The following is an 18499-nucleotide window of genomic DNA, read 5'->3' as shown; positions in this document are numbered from 1 at the left end:
TTACTCAACAAGTCCAAAACTTGAATGTTTACTAACTGTTAGGTTTACACTTGCTAGATAAAAGTCATCGCGATCACAAACGAGCAATGTCGCTCAAACAACATTTCCTGGCAAAAAGAAATAACAAGTAGTTTAAAGGGATACGTAAGCCTGGAAAAAAAAAAAAGAAGTTTAACATACCTAGAGCTTCTTGCAGCCCCCTGAAGTCATCCTGTGCCTGTGTCGTCCTTCCACGACTCTCCAGTCAGCAGTGGTGATCCCCTTAAAGCTGGCCAATTGTGGCAGGCGCAGCCCTGTGCCAAGCACATCCTGATTGTGCTTCTGTTGCCGTGAGCCTTCTGCGCATGCGCAGTAGCGATTTCCCAGTACTGCACATGTGCAGAATGCTGCTGTGTGTAAGGGGCAATAGAGAGGCATGTGGCCAGCTAACTTTGAGGAGGTCGCTGCTGCTGACTGGACATTTGCAGAAGGATGGAGCAGACACAGGATGACTGCAGGGGGCTACAAGAAGCCCCGGGTACGTTTTTTTTTCAAGGCTTTACATTACCTTTAAACAACCTTGTCCACACACAAATGTGTCGTTCAAAATCAGCGCGCACAAGGCGAACACAACAACATTTCACATCACATGTACGCATGCTCTGTTTATACAACCTTTATTTCCCCGGGCCGTCTGCATGTTATCTGCCCAATAGAAGTTAGTCCACCAGTTGCATCAGGCAGAATATCCGATATCTGTCTCTGGTCTTCGTCATTTGGCTACATTTTTTTTACGACGATTGTTGTTTATTTCAAACTACTTTTTATCTAGCATGTATTCAAGGCTTTATAGCTTCGAAATTGTAAACGTGAACAGAATTGTATGTGTTAATTAGCAATGCACAAAGTTTTCTGCTTTGCTCGTCTACTTTTCACAATTTATATGTGCAAAAATACCTGGTTGACTGGGCACTGTAATCCCTTCTCTTTATTCAGGTGATATTACAATTTTATAGGATAGAGACTAGTCATTTGCAGAGTCACACTTTTATAGACTAATATTTTCAGTGAGATTCAGTCTGTGCAGGCCCCTGGCAGTCTGAAGAGTAGGATGATGTAATCCTAATAGGAGCCCCACCCAAAGAGCCTGAAACTCACTCTGCTCATTTCATTCTGGTCATGTGATCAAAATTTCAAGATGGATTTTCAGCTGCGTAAAGCTCATTTCATACAAACAAAATGTAACATTTGACTACACTGACAACTAAGATAGCATATTAAAGGGGGTTGTAAGATCCAAAAATAAAAAAATTGCCAATAAATAGAGCCCGATATGTCCCTCAATTTTTGTTTTTTTGGTTGGGGCACCTGTACCCCTCAGCACTCTCCGCACTGCTGCACTGAATGTCCCTGCAGGACCCGGTAAAACATTTTAATAGGTTTGCATCCCGGATGCAGATCAGACTGTTAGAGGAAGACTGTGCTTCCTGATTAAACAATAAGCTACACATCTATGCACCATGGTACAGTGCTGCGGAGATCACTGCCAGCAAACTAAACAAACTCACACACATCACATTCAGCTGGCCAACAGCAGCCTCTAGTATGGTATTTCTTAGGCCTGAAAATGATTGGAAATAAAGGTTGTATAAGCAAAACTGCCCTACTGGACTGTTTTATTATTTTTTTTTCAACAAAACTCTGATTATTATTTTTAACATTATGTTATTATATACCGTAATTTTGTATTATTATTATATACAGATATATAATTATTTTCATAGTTATTTAATTGTACAAATCAATTATTTTTATAGAGATAATTTTGTTTTGTGTCATGTAGCAATGGATTAGAACCTCTGTTGGGCTTTTCCTGCTGTCTTGTGACCTCACTCTGGGATGCATTACATCACTTCCTGTCCCGCAGACCTACGAGGCTTCACTTTGAGTCCCGGTAGTCCCAGGGACAAGAAAATAGGAAAGGCAATAAAAACTTGGCGGGAGTTTACCATATATGCTTGAGTATAAGCCAACCCCCCCCCCCCCCCAACTTTTACCTTAAAACAATTGAAAAAATGTTTGACCCGAGTATAAGCCAGGGGGACAAAAGCCACAACACCACTCACAGCCATCGCCGGCCACAACCATCTATTAGAAAAGCAGCATAAATTCAGCAAATTGCAATAATAAGCCAGAACATACGTCTACAATGGAGATGAACATGCAAATAACTCCTGTTGCAAAGTTTAAACTGGCATAAAGATAAAGCAAGGAATGAAGAGCCACATTGTCACGTATCTTAAACTTGATATAGCAATGCAAGGATTCTCACCACTCAAGTAGGCACTGTCCCTGTATGCCTACCAAGGCTACAACTCGAGATGAGGTTATCTGGGATCTCCCATGGAAATGTGAAGAGTGTGGATTCCATCAGATAATGCACCACTGTGCATATAGGGGGGGGGCTACTCAAAGAGTAGTGACTCGAGTATAAGCCGAGACCCACTTTTGTGCCACTTTTTTGGCCCCAAAATTAGGCTTATACTCGAGTATATATATACACACAGTAATTTGTTGCGTACTCATAACCATTACACCATTACTATAAGAAAACCTAGTAAGGGTAATCCTAGATCTGGTTATGGACATCATTAAAAAATAAAACAAAAGATTTTCTTCACACTATCCAGCAATGAATTTAAGGGACCACTATCACAAAAAATGTAAAATTTAAATTACATGAAAATAAATACATGAGATGCATATATAAGGTCCCAGAGTAAAATGCTCCTTAAATTACTTTTTTTCCCCCTCTGTCATTGTCACTTACAGTAGACACTAAACACACAACAGATCTGACAGGTTTTGGACTAGTCCATCTCCTCATGGGGGATTTTGTATTATGTTTATTCGTTACAAAAATGGAAAAAGGATCTATACAAAGATGCCGATCCGCCTCCCTTCTTATATGCACTTTATTTTGGCAGTTGGACTGAGCAAATACCATTCAGAAAGTGCTTTTGAAAATAAAGAAAACCCTAAGAATCTTCTATGAGGGGATGGACTAGTCCAAAACCTGCCACATTGTTACCATTACCTGTTAGTGACTGCAACATAGGAAACAAGTAATTTATAGTGCATTTTACTTTGGGACCAATGTTGCATCATATATATGCATTTAAAATTTTACAATTTTTTTGTGAGGGTGTTCTTTTAAATACAGCACTTTTCTGGATGGCCAGAATTCATGTCCCAGTCAGACAGACCCCTTTCCCCAGGACAATACTATACTGGGTTAGTATAAAGCTAATAAGTGACAAACACAAATCTAGGATGGTGAGGCACCCTATGGATTAGACTCTGTACTGGTGGTGGTGGGGGGTGGGGGGGGGGGGGGGGCAGCCAAGCTGATGGGACAGAACAAACAGCCCGAAGCTGGGGGTGCCAATAAGTTCATAAAGCAGCTACAAAATGCAAAAAAAATGAGGCCAGGTTAGGAGTGCAAATTTGGTCATGCACATTAATGAAAAATTCATGTCTTTTTACTTGGAAAACCTCTGAGTACCTGTCCAGGGTCAGGGAAAAACAGCTTGCGCTTTATAGACGCTGCTCCATAGGATGTGCTCTGCATTAAAGGGGAACTCTGATCAGATCAGATGGATACAATACAGATGAGACAGATAGAATATGGACTATCAAACAAACCTAGGGATAGATAGGTAGATATCTAGAGACTAAAGCTGGGTACACATGCACAATGAAGGTCATACATCAGGAGACTTGGCGGCAGATCGACCATCCAATTCAATTATTATAATTTAATGAATATAGGTGCCGCCAAGAGCATGCCCGATTGACGATGCGACTAATTTCGTCCCGAACTTGGTCGCAGGTATAGATCGGACACGCTGCAAGATGTAGGGCCAACAGGCTCGTTTGGGTGCAAGACAGTAGCGGCGATCAATATCGGGGAACGTGCGACGAACGCGACAGAAATCCTGGCGCCGTCCCCCTGGTGCTGTCTTACCTAGTGCAATACACGTCCCTCCCCCCGCCAGTGCATCAATACTTTACATAATAATAATAAATAAATAGATCTAGCAATGAATAAAGATATATGGGAGAGAGAGAGAGAGAGAAAGAAATTAATATAGATGAACAGATTAGATGGCCATTAACGATACAATGCTGTGGACGATCCATTGTTTCTGCTCATCCAGGTGATCGATCAGAAACGATTGGTCGTGACCAATAACTGCCAAAAACCTTCTAACCATTTTGATCAGATGAATGGATTGGTTAGTGGGTTTTCAGTAGTTAGTGGGCACAACCCATTGATCGATCGTCCACAGGATTGTATCCTTAATGGCCACTTATAGATATGGGGATATGTTGCTGGAGACAATCACAAGGTAGGAGACTGACACACTGCTGCTGAGCTTACACAAGCTGAGCGCACACGGTCTCTGGGTGGAGAATAGAGGATGTGTTGAGTGGGAGAGTGCGGTGATCTGTTTGTGTCTCATAGGAAGCCGCATATGGAAGTTGTAAATAAACTCTGTAAGGATTCCTCTTCACATCTCCAGCCAGCTTGGTTAGATGCGTCTACAGCATTGTATGGAAAACAACACACACCCTCTCCCTCTGAAGCTCAGGGAGAAAGGCTGAATGGCAGTAGAGGTTGTAGGTGAAGTGTTATTATGTGCTGCGTGTATTCTTCACAGACAGCGCAGAGTGGAGAGAGCGCTTCTCTGCGCGGTACAGACTGTCAGCCTTGAACGCTTGACAGTAAATGCCGAACAAAGAGCTGAGGCCTAGAGATCACCAGCTAAGATGCTGCTGCAGTGATGGGGTCATGCAAAACCGCTCACAACAAATACGATAATATATACAATAAAACAGCGAGGAGGATCAGCTGAGGACGCTGAACCACCACCAACAAACAACGTCTGTACAGCGATTTTCTCCCATAGCACTCAAAGCATATAAGAATGGCTCAGGCCAGCAATTGGTTGACTTGTAGATTGAGGTACAGAGAAAGAATTCTACAAGTCTGCAAATGCCAGGCTAAACAGACTTTTCAGTCTGGATTTGAATAACTCCAGAAATGGGGCTGTCTTTACTTGGCATGGTAGGGAATTCCAAAGGATAGGGGCAGCATGACAGAAAGCTCTGGCTCCAAAGGTTATGAGGTGCACTCTGGGAGTGACCAAGTTTATGGATCCTGCTGATCTGAGGTTGCGAGTAGTGTGGTGCAGTTTCAGCAAGTCCTTCATGTATCCAGGGCCTAAATTGTGAAGGGATTTGAAAATAAACAGGCCAACCTTGAAGAATATTTTCCAATTTACTGATAGACCGTGCAGTGAGTGAAGAATCAGCTCCTGTGAGGCGCTAAGCTGAACTACCCACTGCACGAGTTGTTATACTCCTATTTATAGCCTGATGAAGTGAGATGTGCCCACAAAATGCGTTGCATTTTTTTTTGAGTATGTGAATACATTTTTTGTTGAAAAAAAATCATTATATTGTGTCTGCATTGGGAAGGTAAGTGCACCACCAGCCTCCTTCCTTTTAAACCTTTTATCAATCTTTTACACTACTGGCGCCTCTGTACCACTGTATACATTTTGAGTCCACCCCTGGTGGAGGGGATTTGGCCCCTTTCTTCTGAACTACAGAGAGCGACTTCTTAATTCTGAGTGGTGACAGGTCTAATTCTCCCCACCTGCCTATAGAGTGGTAACCTGGATGGTAACCCAGACTTGTGAGTATAATCGTACAACTACCTTCTCACTCCACATAATCTAGTACATACTACACTATACCGGGCTCTCGGTGACCCCCTCCCTCAAGTGAATGACTCCCATTTTATATATAGGAGCCGTTTACAGTTGTTAATCTACAGCAGATCCGCGGGATCCGTTGTGATAAGTGGGCTGCACTTCTGTGCAGTCCGTGATAATCCTGGGTGTAAACCTGAGACACGAATACAAAAAGATTTGATACTTTCCTGAGGCTTCCTCCAGCCCCACAAACACCGCTGAGTCAATCGCTGTCCTCCTGACTGCCTCCGTTCTCCGGCTATCAGTCCCGACTGACACGACTGAGCAAGATTACCGCGACCGATAGGCTGAGAACGGAGGCAGTCGGGAGGACGGTGAGGAACTCAGCGGTGCTTGTGGGGCTGGAGGAAGCTCCCGGTAAGTATCAAATCTTTCTTTATTCACGTCTCAGGTACACTTTAAGTATAAGGGGGCACAGATATTGAATGCTATGAGCAGATTGTGTAGGTAAACCCTCATACTACATGGAGGTGGTAAAAATGGTCAGTGATTGGCCAATCCTAATTGAAAGTGTGTACCAGGCTTTATATTCTCCATACTTAGTAAATCAGCCAAAACGGATGCTTGCAAAGTGGGACCATCGCACATTTTATAATCTGGCCAAATAATGAGTCATTTAAACAATGCATCACTATAGAAGGCGGAGTCAGGCTTACATGTTGCGTGATCTTCTTAGAATCGGCGTCGCTGTGGGCGGAGACAGCGCAAGGCGGAGCTGAAGGACAAGGTGAAGCGGGAGAATCACATAGCGGGATGGTGGGCGTGAAATGGGACAAGTCAGTAGGTAAGAGATAATTCTGTATAGTGCAGAGGAGACAAGAGAGAAATATACCCAGACAGACAGGAAAATAAGAATAAAAAGAAGTTAAATAACAGAAAATGTAAAGAAAATTACAACATGGTTCAACAGATCCAAATGCTACTGAAGTTACATGCTTCTCCAGGACTTCTCATAGACATGACCGTCACTACGGCTAGGCTGCAGGTTTCGATTTAGGTTCCCTTTAAAGACTGGGTTCCACGGCTCCCCAAGGTTAATATACTTTTACACACAGTGGCTTGCAAAAAGTATTCGGCCCCCTTGAAGTTTTCCACATTTTGTCACATTACTGCCACAAACATGAATCAATTTTATTGGAATTCCATGTGAAAGACCAATACAAAGTGGTGTAGACGTGAGAAGTAGAACGGAAATCATACATGATTCCAAACCTTTTTTACAAAAAAAATAACTGCAAAGTGGGATGTGCGTAATTATTCAGCCCCCCTTTGGTCTGGGTGCAGTCAGTTGCCCATAGACATTGCCTGATGAGTGCTAATGACTAAATAGAGTGAACCTGTGTGTAATCTAATGTCAGTACAAATTCAGCTGCTCTGTGACGACCTCAGAGGTTGTTTAAGAGAATATTGGGAGCAACAACACCATAAAGTCCAAAGAACACACAAGACAGGTCAGGGATAAAGTTATTGAGAAATGTAAAGCAGGCTTAGGCTACATAAAGATTTCCAAAGCCTTGAACATCCCACGGAGCACTGTTCAAGCGATCATTCAGAAATGGAAGGAGTATGGCACAACTGTAAACCTACCAAGACAAGGCCATCCACCTAAACTCACAGGCCGAACAAGGAGAGCGCTGATCAGAAATGCAGTCAAAGAGGTTTTCTTCCAAGATTGCCCTGTATTTGGCTTCATCCATCTTCCCATCAACTCTGACCAGCTTCCCTGTCCCTGCTGAAGAGAAGCACCCTCAGAGCATGATGCTGCCACCACCATATTTGACAGTGGGGATGGTGTGTTCAGAGTGATGTGCAGTGTTAGTTTTCTGCCACACATAGCGTTTTGCATTTTGGCCAAAAAGTTCCGTTTTGGTCTCATCTGACCAGAGCACCTTCTTCTACATGTTTGCGGTGTCCCCCACATGGCTTGTGGCAAACTGCAAACAGGACTTCTTATGCTTTTCTGTTAACAATGGCTTTCTTCTTGCCACTCTTCCATAAAGGCCAACTTTGTACAGTGCATGACTAATAGTTGTCCTATGGACAGATTCCCCCACCTGAGCTGTAGATCTCTGCAGTTTGTCCAGAGTCACCATGACTCCGCTGTCCATCTAATCGGACTGAGCTGGAGCTGTTTTGCAAAGAAGAATGGGCAAGGATTTCAGTCTCTAGGTGTGCAAAGCTGGTAGAGACATACCCTAAAAGACTGGCAGCTGTAATTGCAGCAAAAGGTGGTTCTACAGAGTATTGACTCAGTAATATTTACGCACACCCCACTTTGCAGTTATTTATTTGTAAAAAAATGTTTGGAATGATGTATGATTTTCGATCCACTTCTCACGAGTACATCACTTTGTATTGGTCTTTCATGTGGAATTCTAATAAAATTGATTCATGTTTGTGGCAGTAATGTGACAAAATGTGGAAAAGAGATCATGGTATGTATACAGAGTCAGGGATTGTACTGTATTAGCTAGGCCTATTTTTCACATCGAATCTTGAGCAACCAGTAAGCACACTTATTCAGCATCAGCCAATCCCCCTCGATGCCGAATAACCAAGACTCTACTGTATATATAAGGAAGAAACAGGGTCAGGGCCCTTTTCCACTAGCTGCGTTTTTGCCAAGAACGCCAAACGCATGCGTTTGCTGATTCTGAAGTGCAGCCTGTTTAAAATAAGAATCTTCGGTGGCCTTTTCCACTGCTGCGTTCCGATTTTTAAAAAAACCGCAAACGCATGTCTGTGCGATTATGATGCGTTTTGCGTTTCAATGTAAAGTATAGGAACGCATGAAAAACGCATAGAAATGCGTTCTGTATTGATTTAACCACTAGTAGCTATTTTCAAGACAACACTCGCCACTTGCCAAACAGAAAACACAAATGCATAAAAAACGCACATCAAAATTGGGAAAAACGCAAACGTTTTTTGCAGTGGAAAAGGGCCCTCAGGCAGGAGAATAGAGGACACTCGTTTTAATTTGTACATCATGATATAAAAATATAATGTAAACTATTTTCTAAAAGAAATAAGGTATTACAGGTCAGCCTGGCCCAGTGATCTTCAAACTTGGCTCTCCAGCTGTTAAGGAACTACAATTCCCACAATGCATCTGCCTTTATGAATCATGACTCTGGCTGTCAGACTCCTGCAATGCATTGTGGGAGTTGTAGTTCCATAACAGCTGGAGAGCCAAGTTTGCAGATCACTGGCCTGGCCAAAGGAAAGCAGAGCTACCCTATGTCTGTGAATGGAGATTATATAGAACTATTAGACAGGTACCAGTTCACAGAGGTTTGCTTTAGAATTGTACAAGAAGGAGCCCCCCAAAATATATAAATCAATGGGGAGAGCAGGATCATCCACAAGGCAATTTAGGCAGGTGCCTAGGGCCTAATGGGTGTCAGGGGGCCCAACTACCACCTTCTCTGACCCCTCTCCCGTCTCAGAATTACCAGAAGGACCATAACTGGTAACCAAAGGCAGCCCAATGCCCATAGCCCCATGTGACCACAAGTATCGGGAGCATGTGACAGACAGGACACATCAGCTCAGGCATGCCAGTAGTGTAGACAGTGTGTTACCTCTTTACTCCGAGAGTCACTGATGTCGGCAGCAGAAGGAGTTGAAGGAGAAGACAGGTCAGAAATTTTGGAATCATAGAAAGCGATTGTAGAGGGGAAATGGGGAAAGCGGTGAGCAGCCAATTTATCCTGTACGGAGTAAAACCAATATAAAGAATGTATTAAAACTATAGCAGGAAAAGCATGTTCAAATGAATGAAGTGTAGCCCAATGATCTGTGAAGTCAGACAGGCTTTCCTGGCTAATAGTCAGCTCATCAGGGGCGTAACTAAGAGCCCCCGGGCCCCCCTGCAAAAATTGTGAGTGGGCCCCCCTCACCCCAGGGCCCGCTCGTGGCTGTTTTGGGGGGGCTGGAGGGGTCGCACCATGAGGGGAAAAGCTATGGCCACACTCGGCGGGGAGGGGGGTTTCCCCTCTGTGCTCCCCTCCAGCTTCTAGCTATACTAGTGCAGCGAGTGGAGCGGCGGGCAGCGGCAGGCAAACATACCTTCCGTGAGTCCGGACGCTTCTTGCTCTAGTGACTGACGCGACTTCCTGTTTTATACAGGAAGTCGCGTCAGTCACTAGAGCGAGAAGTGTCCGCGCTGGAACGCATGGAAGGTAGGTTTGCCTGCCGCTGCCCGCCACTCCGCTCGCTGCACTAGTATAGCTGGAAGCTGGAGGGGAGCACAGAGGGGAAAGCCCGAGGTGAGAGAGAGGGGGGGGGACCTTCCCCCCTTCCCGCCGAGTGTGGCCATAGCTTTCCCCTCATGGTGCGACCCCTCCAGCCCCCCAAAATGGCCATGAGCGGGCCCCCCCACGGGCGCATGGGCTGCATCCCCTATTGTTACGCCCATGCAACTCATGCATTCAGTGCATTTATACATAGCAAACAAAATACTAAAAGTCTCCCATCCCATGAGGAGATGGATTAGTCCAAAACTTGGCAGTTTATGCCTCATTTTACTCTGGAAGAAACAGATCTCTTATTTGAATGTGTTTACATGCAATTTAAATTTTACAATGTTTTCGCGATAGTGGTCCTTTAATGGTTAGCAGACACTGAGCACAAAACAACACACTGATCATGCTCATGTTAACCGCTCTAGAATAATCACCTGCGGGAGGTCGGAACCGCCAAACATAGAAGCCAAGTGTGCGGCCTTCTCTCTAATGTTCTTTTTATGAAAATCTCTGATGGCCAACGCCTGGGCCCTCTTCTGTATCGGGGAGAGTAGAAGACACCGGGAGCGGGAGAGACAGGAAGAAAGGAAGGAGAGAGACAGTGAGAGCAGGAAACAGGAAGTACAGACCAAGACAGTGAGAGGCGGAAACAGGAAGTACAGACCAAGACAGTGAGAGCAGGAAACAGGAAATACAGACCAAGACAGTGAGAGGCGGAAACAGGAAGTACAGACCAAGACAGTGAGAGGCGGAAACAGGAAGTACAGACCAAGACAGTGAGAGCAGGAAACAGGAAATACAGACCAAGACAGTGAGAGGCGGAAACAGGAACTACAGACCAAGACAGTGAGAGGCGGAAACAGGAAGTACAGACCAAGACAGTGAGAGGTGGAAACAGGAACAGGAACTGGTGGTAAAAAAAATGGCTTCATGACAAGGAGCCACCAATCAAATTTGTCACATTTAAAGAAAATGACAGCAAACATGATTTTTCCAGGTGCTCCTTAGCACCCGTTTCAGTTAGTGTCTCACAGCGAGATGACAGAGAGTGCAGAGCATGCACCGCTAACGAGTGCAAAGGACCAGACTAAGGCCTCGTGTGTAGATGGTGTTTGATTAGCATGTGTTTCTACACCTCTTCCCCAAAGATCCATTTTTAATGCCTAAAATGGTAAGATTACCGCTATATATAATTCCACTTCTACTTATTCCTGCATCAGAGAAGGGATCCATGACAACAGCATTTCACAGGTCAGAGATCTGGGCTACAAGTGACCCCAACACAGCCAGAATAAGGGGGTGGGGCTTTGCCCACTCTAGCCAGATAAGGGGGTGGTGCTTTGCCCACTCTAGCCAGCAATTAGAAGTATGAAGCAGGTTATTTAGTTAGAGAAGTAGAAATTGCTGCTGCAGTCATGTGACGAAGCAGGTGGTTTTGGCGCCCCATAGCAGCAATGTTATTCTGTGCGGGGTGCGTATGAGTAAATGGGGCTCCAGTGATCACCGAACCCCGAATTACACCTCCAAGTTGCGACAACTCAGAGGGGGAATAGTATTTAACAGGGGAGTTTAGCGGCAGCAGGGAGAGCCGTCATTTGGCTCGCCCTGCGCCCAACTCACCAACGGCGGACTAATACGTATGCTCACGTGACCATGTTTTCTACAGGGATAAAAAAGTATTTGCTGACTGTTATCTTACTAAAAGTGGGATTATAATCCATAAAGTAAAATTTGATTAGCTACTGTTAATTACATAAAAGAACATTTAAAAGCATTCCCAAGTATTCCTTGTGTGCACAATTGTTTGTTTCCAATGCAGAGAGCAGTATAAACTTGCTTATCTCTGGTCTTTGGCAAAGGCAATAATCTCCCTGTGCCTTCACACTGCCCCTCCTTTTCTTCTGAAGTGGCTCAGATATTGCCAGGGTGATGTGTCTATTCAGCAGAAGGGGGGGGGGGGGTAGAGTGAAGACACACCCATAAGTAGATTCTTGTCTTTGCCAATGATTAGAGATATGCAAACGTCTACTGTTCTCTGCAGTGAAAAAAATAATTTTAAACACTGGGAATACTTGGAAATGATTTCAAATACTCTTTTATGTACAAAGAGTAGTTACTGAAATTTTAGTTTTGGAAGTGTAATCCGACTTTAAAGCATTATTAAGTCTCCCACATGAATCTAACTGTCTCTGTCCTGTTTATTGTCTCTAATAATCTAACATTTTTTTAACATTCAAATGATCCTTTCCATTTTAGATTAAGACTGTGACTTCATCTTGAGTTTAGGCCCAAAGTGGAAGTAAAAACTCAGGAGAAACCAGATATGAGATTTTCAGCCAAATAATAAAGGGATTTGGTCATGCCGACGTGCACCATTCATGCATGTGAAGATTTAAGTGACAAGTCCACTCTAAGTGAATGCACTGGTGACTGGGACACAAGTTGTGGTCACCTGCTGGGCTCGCTCTTCGATTTGCTGGAGACGCTCTAGGATGCCGGTAAGAAGAAGAGCAGAGGGACAGACAGAGGTCAGAGAGTCCCTACTTTCTGCTGGGCTGGCTGGAGGCTCCTCCTCTTCTCTGGGCCTCAGTTGCCTGGTCACGGGTGGCTCAGTCTCCCTGGCAATGGAAGCTGCAGGCCTCTCCCTGGTCGCAGGAGCTGGGCGAGGCACAGACGGCAGAGGTGGCACTTTGACCACCTGAGGAGTCCTAGCTACCGCCTGAAACTGGGAAACACTGTAAATGAAAAGAAGGGTCCGTGTTCGAAGCCAGAACTCATGCACTGCATGCCCTTTACCGGCTTGAAGGCAAACTCCTGCCAAAACTGATATCCTGCAAAGGCCCTGATGGGTTGTATCACGCACCATCTTCTTGTATCTTTCTGAGACTCCATTAGTGAGTTTCCTTCCACCCCATGCTGTGTCTCCACCACTCCCACAAACCCACAGTGAAGTATTCCATCCTTTCCAATGGACCTCTTACTGTATGTTATGGAAGACCACTTAAGATGGGTGACATCGTCAACTGGCTTTCTGATGGGCTCGGCAATTGGGTGATTGACTAGTGTCCAGAATATTGAATGAATGCAGCTTCAGAAAGATATATCAAGACAAGGTGTGATTCAACCTAACAGCAAATGCGCTTTGCCAACATTAGAATGTTACGTTTAACATTACGTTGACCTTTAAATAACTCCACCTTTCGGCAAAAGTTGATATTTGTGCAACACCAGCTGAATGTTTCCAACGTATGATAGCATGGGGAAGGTTAAGCTGCTTAAGGAAATGTGAGAGTGGTTGGACATGTAGGTAAGGTGCGACTGCCTTCTGAGATTTGCAGTGCTCAAGTGCAAAGCCTTTCTATTTGGCAACAGGATTGGTTCGGTGCCAAATCCAAATAGATCTACTGACAGCAGAGAGACTGACTGAAAAAGCTTTGACTTCACTATGACATGTGCATGAGGGCATATGCATGCACAGTGCGCTCCTGGCCATGGCCGCGCACTACAGGATGCGTGCAGCCTGGCCAGCGCCTGCGCAGTAGTGCCTGAATCCGTTACCCTGGAAGAGGCTGCCAGAGGGGCATTTAGGTAGTATGCAAGGGCAGAGAGGAGAATGGAGGGAGCGGTAGGCATTAGGACAGATGATAGAATATGCCTGCTCCCCCAGTTCTCTAGGTTTATTCTGCTCTGGTATCCTTTAGACCTTATTAGGAGACTTATCTCACTGTTTCTGAGGGTTTTTTTTAGCTTCTATTTACTTTTCAGGAAACCTGACTGAATTCAGCAACCTCTTTTGCACAAATAACAACTAAAGTTTTTTTTTTTATCCTTGCTGTACTGGAATTTATTAATAGGGCTAGTATTCTATGTGCCTATATTTATTACCTGTCCCTTTAGGTATGCTTCAAGGTAACGCCTATGGGAGGGGGAGGGGTTAAGGAAAGATGGAATGGAGGAGGTGAGGTTCAACTAAAGTAAGTCTAATATTACTTCATTGCCCGCTCTACCAATATCAAACTTGTCAAAAGGTGGAGATTATGTCTAAAATAAAAATGTACTACCTGAAGCAATATACAATAAGCAACCATTATAATACTTCTAACTTACCAAGGCATCTCCAGACATCTCATAAGCGATCCCTCAAGCCCAGACTGAAATATAGGACAACCGTCTTTTGGGTCACAACAGATCACAGTAGAGGTTTGTTTTGAGGCATAAGAATTAGGGTGCATACACACACACACACACACACTCAATTTTGATTGGCCAATTACTGATCATTTTACCACTTCCTTGTATTATGAGGGTCCACAGATTTTCAATAATGTGAACTTTTTGTGTAGGTAAAGCTCTCCTACCACTTGGGAGCCGTAAAAAATTAGCCAGTCATTGGCCAATCAAAATTGGATGTGTGTACCAGGCTTTAAACGATGTGTGACTGCAGATGTATGCAGCATCTGCACCAAAAGTGTTTTTTCTTTTTAATAACACTGGGACAGCCTGAGCGTTTGAAGGATAATGTCTTGCTGCATGAGACATCAATCACAACTAATTACTTCACCTTCCAGCATCCTCCACTGTTTTCCAATATGACCAAAACAGGTTAATCCACACGGCAACCGAGACAGGTGCCTGGGGCCTAGTGGGTGTCAGGGGCCCCAACTGACGATTTCTAAGAGCCATTTTCCATCTCTTTTACCAAAAGAACCATAAAGGTGAGCCAGAGCTGCTACTTTACCTGGGGCTCCATTTCATCTGAATCCACCTCGGAAGATGACCCAGAAATGGAATATTTTACCACAGGTAGACAAATGTCAAAGAGTATCCAGGTTTTTTGGGTCACTTACGATTTGTCTCCAGGAAAGGTTAGGAGGCCTCTGGAGATGCCCAGCGACTATAGGACCATCTTATAGCATCCATTCCATTCACTGAATCATTACCCGGACTCTACAATACCTAACTGGCAATATAGAAGTGTCTGGTGTACAAAGACTAGTGGCAGCCATCTTTTAGATTACTGGTAGCTCATAAAGAAAGTTGTTGCTTCCTACATAACCTTGATATGGGCCCCAAGTTTTATAAGGGGTGCTCAGGCCAAATACCAAGAGCGCTTGAAGCGCTTCTTAAAGGGAGTCTGAAGTGAAAAAAAAGGATACTTACCTAAGGAGGGGGAAGGCTCTGGGTCCTATAGTGCCTTCCTGTTCCTCCTACAGTCCCCACGTTCCACCTCTGGTTCCGCGGTTAACAGTCTCCGACCGATGAGTCAGAGGGCCAGATTTATCAAAGCATTACCGATAGTTTTTTCTTCTAAAACCAGGGCTGTGGAGTCGGTCCAAAAATCCACCGACTCCGACTCCTCAGTTTAGGATTCCACCGACTCCGACTCCACGACTCCGACTCCTCTAATTTGCATATTACAATTTTGTTGATTAATGTATGTAATATGAAATTCGTCTCATAACTGCCAACACTTAGGAATTTTACAAGACAACTGAAGTGAGAAGGATATGTAGACTACTATATTTATTCCCTTTAGACTAAAACTAGTCCTTGGTAAGAGTACTTGTAAAAGGTACAAACCGGAACAAAGAACATCTATCAGGCCCTAGGCAATGTAAGTGTGGGTACATGTAAGAATGATGTGCAGGTACTCTGCAGGGGAATGAGGAGATTGTAAACAGACAACACCTCTGTGTTCAATGTGCACAGCATGCTCAGTGGATTCCCTGCAGCTCTGTGGGGAGTGCATATGTAGAGTATAGTACTACTGTGTAACAAAGTAAACCTGAGACAGATGAAATTAAAGTTTTATACATACCTGGGGCTTCGTCCAGCCACCTTCAGGATAATCAGTCCCTCGTTGTCCTCCTCCACCACCTGGATCTTCTGCTATGAGTCCAGGTACTTGAGCCAGTCAGGCGTAGTGCGCATGCACACACTCCGCCGCCAGGAGCATACTACACCTGTGCAGCACTATTGCGCAGGTGCAGAATTTTCCTGGCTGTGGGAGCGGCATGCGGCCGGACAGCGCTGACTGGCTGAATTACCAGGACTCATAGCAGAAGATCCGGGTGGTGGAGGACAGTGAGGGACTGATTAGCCTGAAGGGGGCTGGAGGAAGCCCCAGGTATGTATAAAACCTTACTTTTCATCCGTCTCAGTTACCCTTTAATTTGTAGTCACCAAACCAAATTTTAATAACATATCAAATTATTTTATTTCATCAGCAAAGGGAGTGCATACATTTGCATAAATCAGCATCAATGCAGAATTATTTCCATCTCGTTGACCATCTCTATTAGTGACACGGCTACACATCAGGCTTTATTCTTACAGCATAGATGTTATTTAGTATATATAAGAGATTCCTGTGTACACATCATATATACAGTCACAATCAGATATGTATATCTGACCTTAAAAATACGGGGACTGCTTTATTGAAGCAGCACAAGTAACTAATTTTGATTGGTTTATTTCATTTTTGTGGACTAAGCACAGCTATTACTGTATATATACATTATTTTTGATGACTACTATCTGAGAAATAGAACATTTTATCATATTTTCTATTTTAATTACAGTTACAAATTCATTAGGAGTCGGAGTTGGAGTCGGTGCATTTTTTCCCGACTCCGACTCCAGGCACCCAAAATTGCCCGACTCCACGACTCCGACTCCACGACTCCGACTCCACAGCCCTGTCTAAAACTGTTATAACCAGCAGAAGAACAGTTCTGCATGATAGTAAGAAACTACCCAAAGCCTATGTAATAGCAGCAGTTTAGCGTGGATTTCTAGAGCTACACTACAGTTAAGAAAAGTGCAAATCCATTCCTTAACTGCTGCAGATTAAGAAGTGCTCATTAGCAATTCTACAGTGCAGGCTAGATGTGATTTGTGAAGGGCTCCTCCCCCCTCACTCAGAGCTTGCTGACAGCAGGTGTGTTGGTTACCTCAGCAACAGCAATTTCCCTCACACACTGCACTGCCTGAGAGACCTTCCTAACTCCTCCTATTCCTTACAGTTTAAGAAGGAATCTGCACTATCTAGTGATTTCTTAGGATGCCTGAGACAGTTCTGCACGTATTTCTAAAAATCTACTAATATTTTGTCTCAGACACTCTTGATAAATCTGGCCCAGAGACTGCTCTCTGCCACTGCGGGAGGCTTTGGAAGTCTTCAGGAGTACTGGGCATGCACGCGCACGCTCTCTTGCACGCTCTCTTGCACTGTACGGAGCCGCCCGTCTTCGGTAGAACTTAGGCTCCCCCAGATATCCAAAGCCTCCTGTAGTGGGAGATTTGAACGTGGGAGACAGCATTGGAACGAGGAAACTAGGAGAGGAACAGGAAGGCTCTATAGGACCCAGAGCCTTCCCTTTCCTTAGGTAAGATAAATATCTGGTTTTTATTTTTATATTTTAGCTTCAGACTCCCTTTAAGTCCATAGGAAATAACCAGAGAAGGCCGGCACTCCCAGTGTAATGTTTATTCGTTGCAGATAGAAGCTGAAGTTTTGGGACTCACATTCATCAGGACATGTCTATCCAAAAATATCATACACAATAGCAAATGATGTGTACTCATGCATTCATGTATGAAGCAGCAGCCTGAGAGTACACATCGCTTGCTATTGAGTGTATGATATTATTGAAAGTTATGTCCTGATGAAGGGACATGCGAGTCACGAAACGTCGGCTTCTATCTGCAACTATTAAATATTACACTGGGAGTGCCACCCTTCTCTGGTTATTTCTTTAATTCGCTCAAGTGGCTTAAACATTTCCAGCCTTTCCACCTACAACGTAAATTGTAAGTGATGAGGCTTAATAATCAAGTTTACTTTACATGATGAAATCATGCTTTGTTGGTTGCGTTAGTAAACAAGATGGCTGCCAGAGTTGATACTCCTAAAACAGGAAATACTATATTTCATACACGCATGCTTTCTGTTCTGATTGGCTTTTCTTCCACATGCTCCAAAACTATCTCCTAAAATTAATTTTAACTCTCAGTTCTTGTCCATATTTTCATTTCAACTCCTGCAAAGGAGGCAAAGCCGGCTCATCCATAGATGCTGCCCTCCCATGATCCTCCAGTCACGCTAAGAGCTCGCATGCAACCCATGCTTGGCGTCATACCTTTCTTGTTGGTGGAGGCTGAACAGGAAGAGGGGGCGGGTCCGGCGGTTTAGCAAAGCGAGGGTTAACAGGAGGCGGGTCACAGGGGGTAAGTTCTGACGCAGAGTTATCAGGGAGGGGTAAAGCCTTCGTAATGGAGAACATGGTAAAGAGATAATGGTGGAAAAATGGAAAGAGAAGATTAGCAGAGGTGAGAACAGGAATGAGACAGAAAATGAAGGTTTATTAGAGATTGCAGACAGCATCAGATGATATGTATGAGCCTATTGGCTCATATCTGGCCTTT

The 18499-nt window shown here is 44.1% G+C and overlaps 1 protein-coding gene and 1 long non-coding RNA gene across 14 annotated transcripts in view; one reads left to right on the top strand and one right to left on the bottom strand.

Moving 5' to 3' along the window:
- Positions 1-18499, bottom strand: part of MICAL2 (microtubule associated monooxygenase, calponin and LIM domain containing 2) — a 367727-nt gene that overhangs the window by 156966 nt on the left and 192262 nt on the right. For 5 of the 12 annotated variants that reach the window (XM_068261193.1, XM_068261192.1, XM_068261197.1 and 2 more), the window contains exons 17-22: positions 18214-18339; positions 12522-12794; positions 10504-10605; positions 9407-9535; positions 6479-6619; positions 3545-3604 (exon numbers count right to left, since the gene is read on the bottom strand). The exons of 1 other annotated variant lie outside the window; for it this stretch is intronic. In XM_068261193.1, coding sequence (XP_068117294.1) covers positions 3545-3604; positions 6479-6619; positions 9407-9535; positions 10504-10605; positions 12522-12794; positions 18214-18339 — 831 coding nt within the window. The remainder of the gene's footprint in view (positions 1-3544; positions 3605-6478; positions 6620-9406; positions 9536-10503; positions 10606-12521; positions 12795-18213; positions 18340-18499) is intronic. 6 more of the 12 variants (XM_068261195.1, XM_068261196.1, XM_068261194.1 and 3 more) reach the window with 5 other exon arrangements.
- LOC137538833 (uncharacterized) overlaps positions 17071-18499 on the top strand; it is a 38720-nt gene continuing 37291 nt past the window's right edge. For both annotated transcript variants that reach the window (XR_011024892.1, XR_011024893.1), the window contains exon 1: positions 17071-17460. This is a non-coding gene — a long non-coding RNA (uncharacterized lncRNA). The remainder of the gene's footprint in view (positions 17461-18499) is intronic.

The sequence above is a fragment of the Hyperolius riggenbachi genome, chromosome 11 (assembly GCF_040937935.1).
Source record: "Hyperolius riggenbachi isolate aHypRig1 chromosome 11, aHypRig1.pri, whole genome shotgun sequence".
NCBI lineage: Eukaryota > Metazoa > Chordata > Amphibia > Anura > Hyperoliidae > Hyperolius > Hyperolius riggenbachi.
The sequence above is the reverse complement of the archived record's forward strand: the minus strand, read 5'-3'. Positions and strand labels throughout refer to the sequence as shown.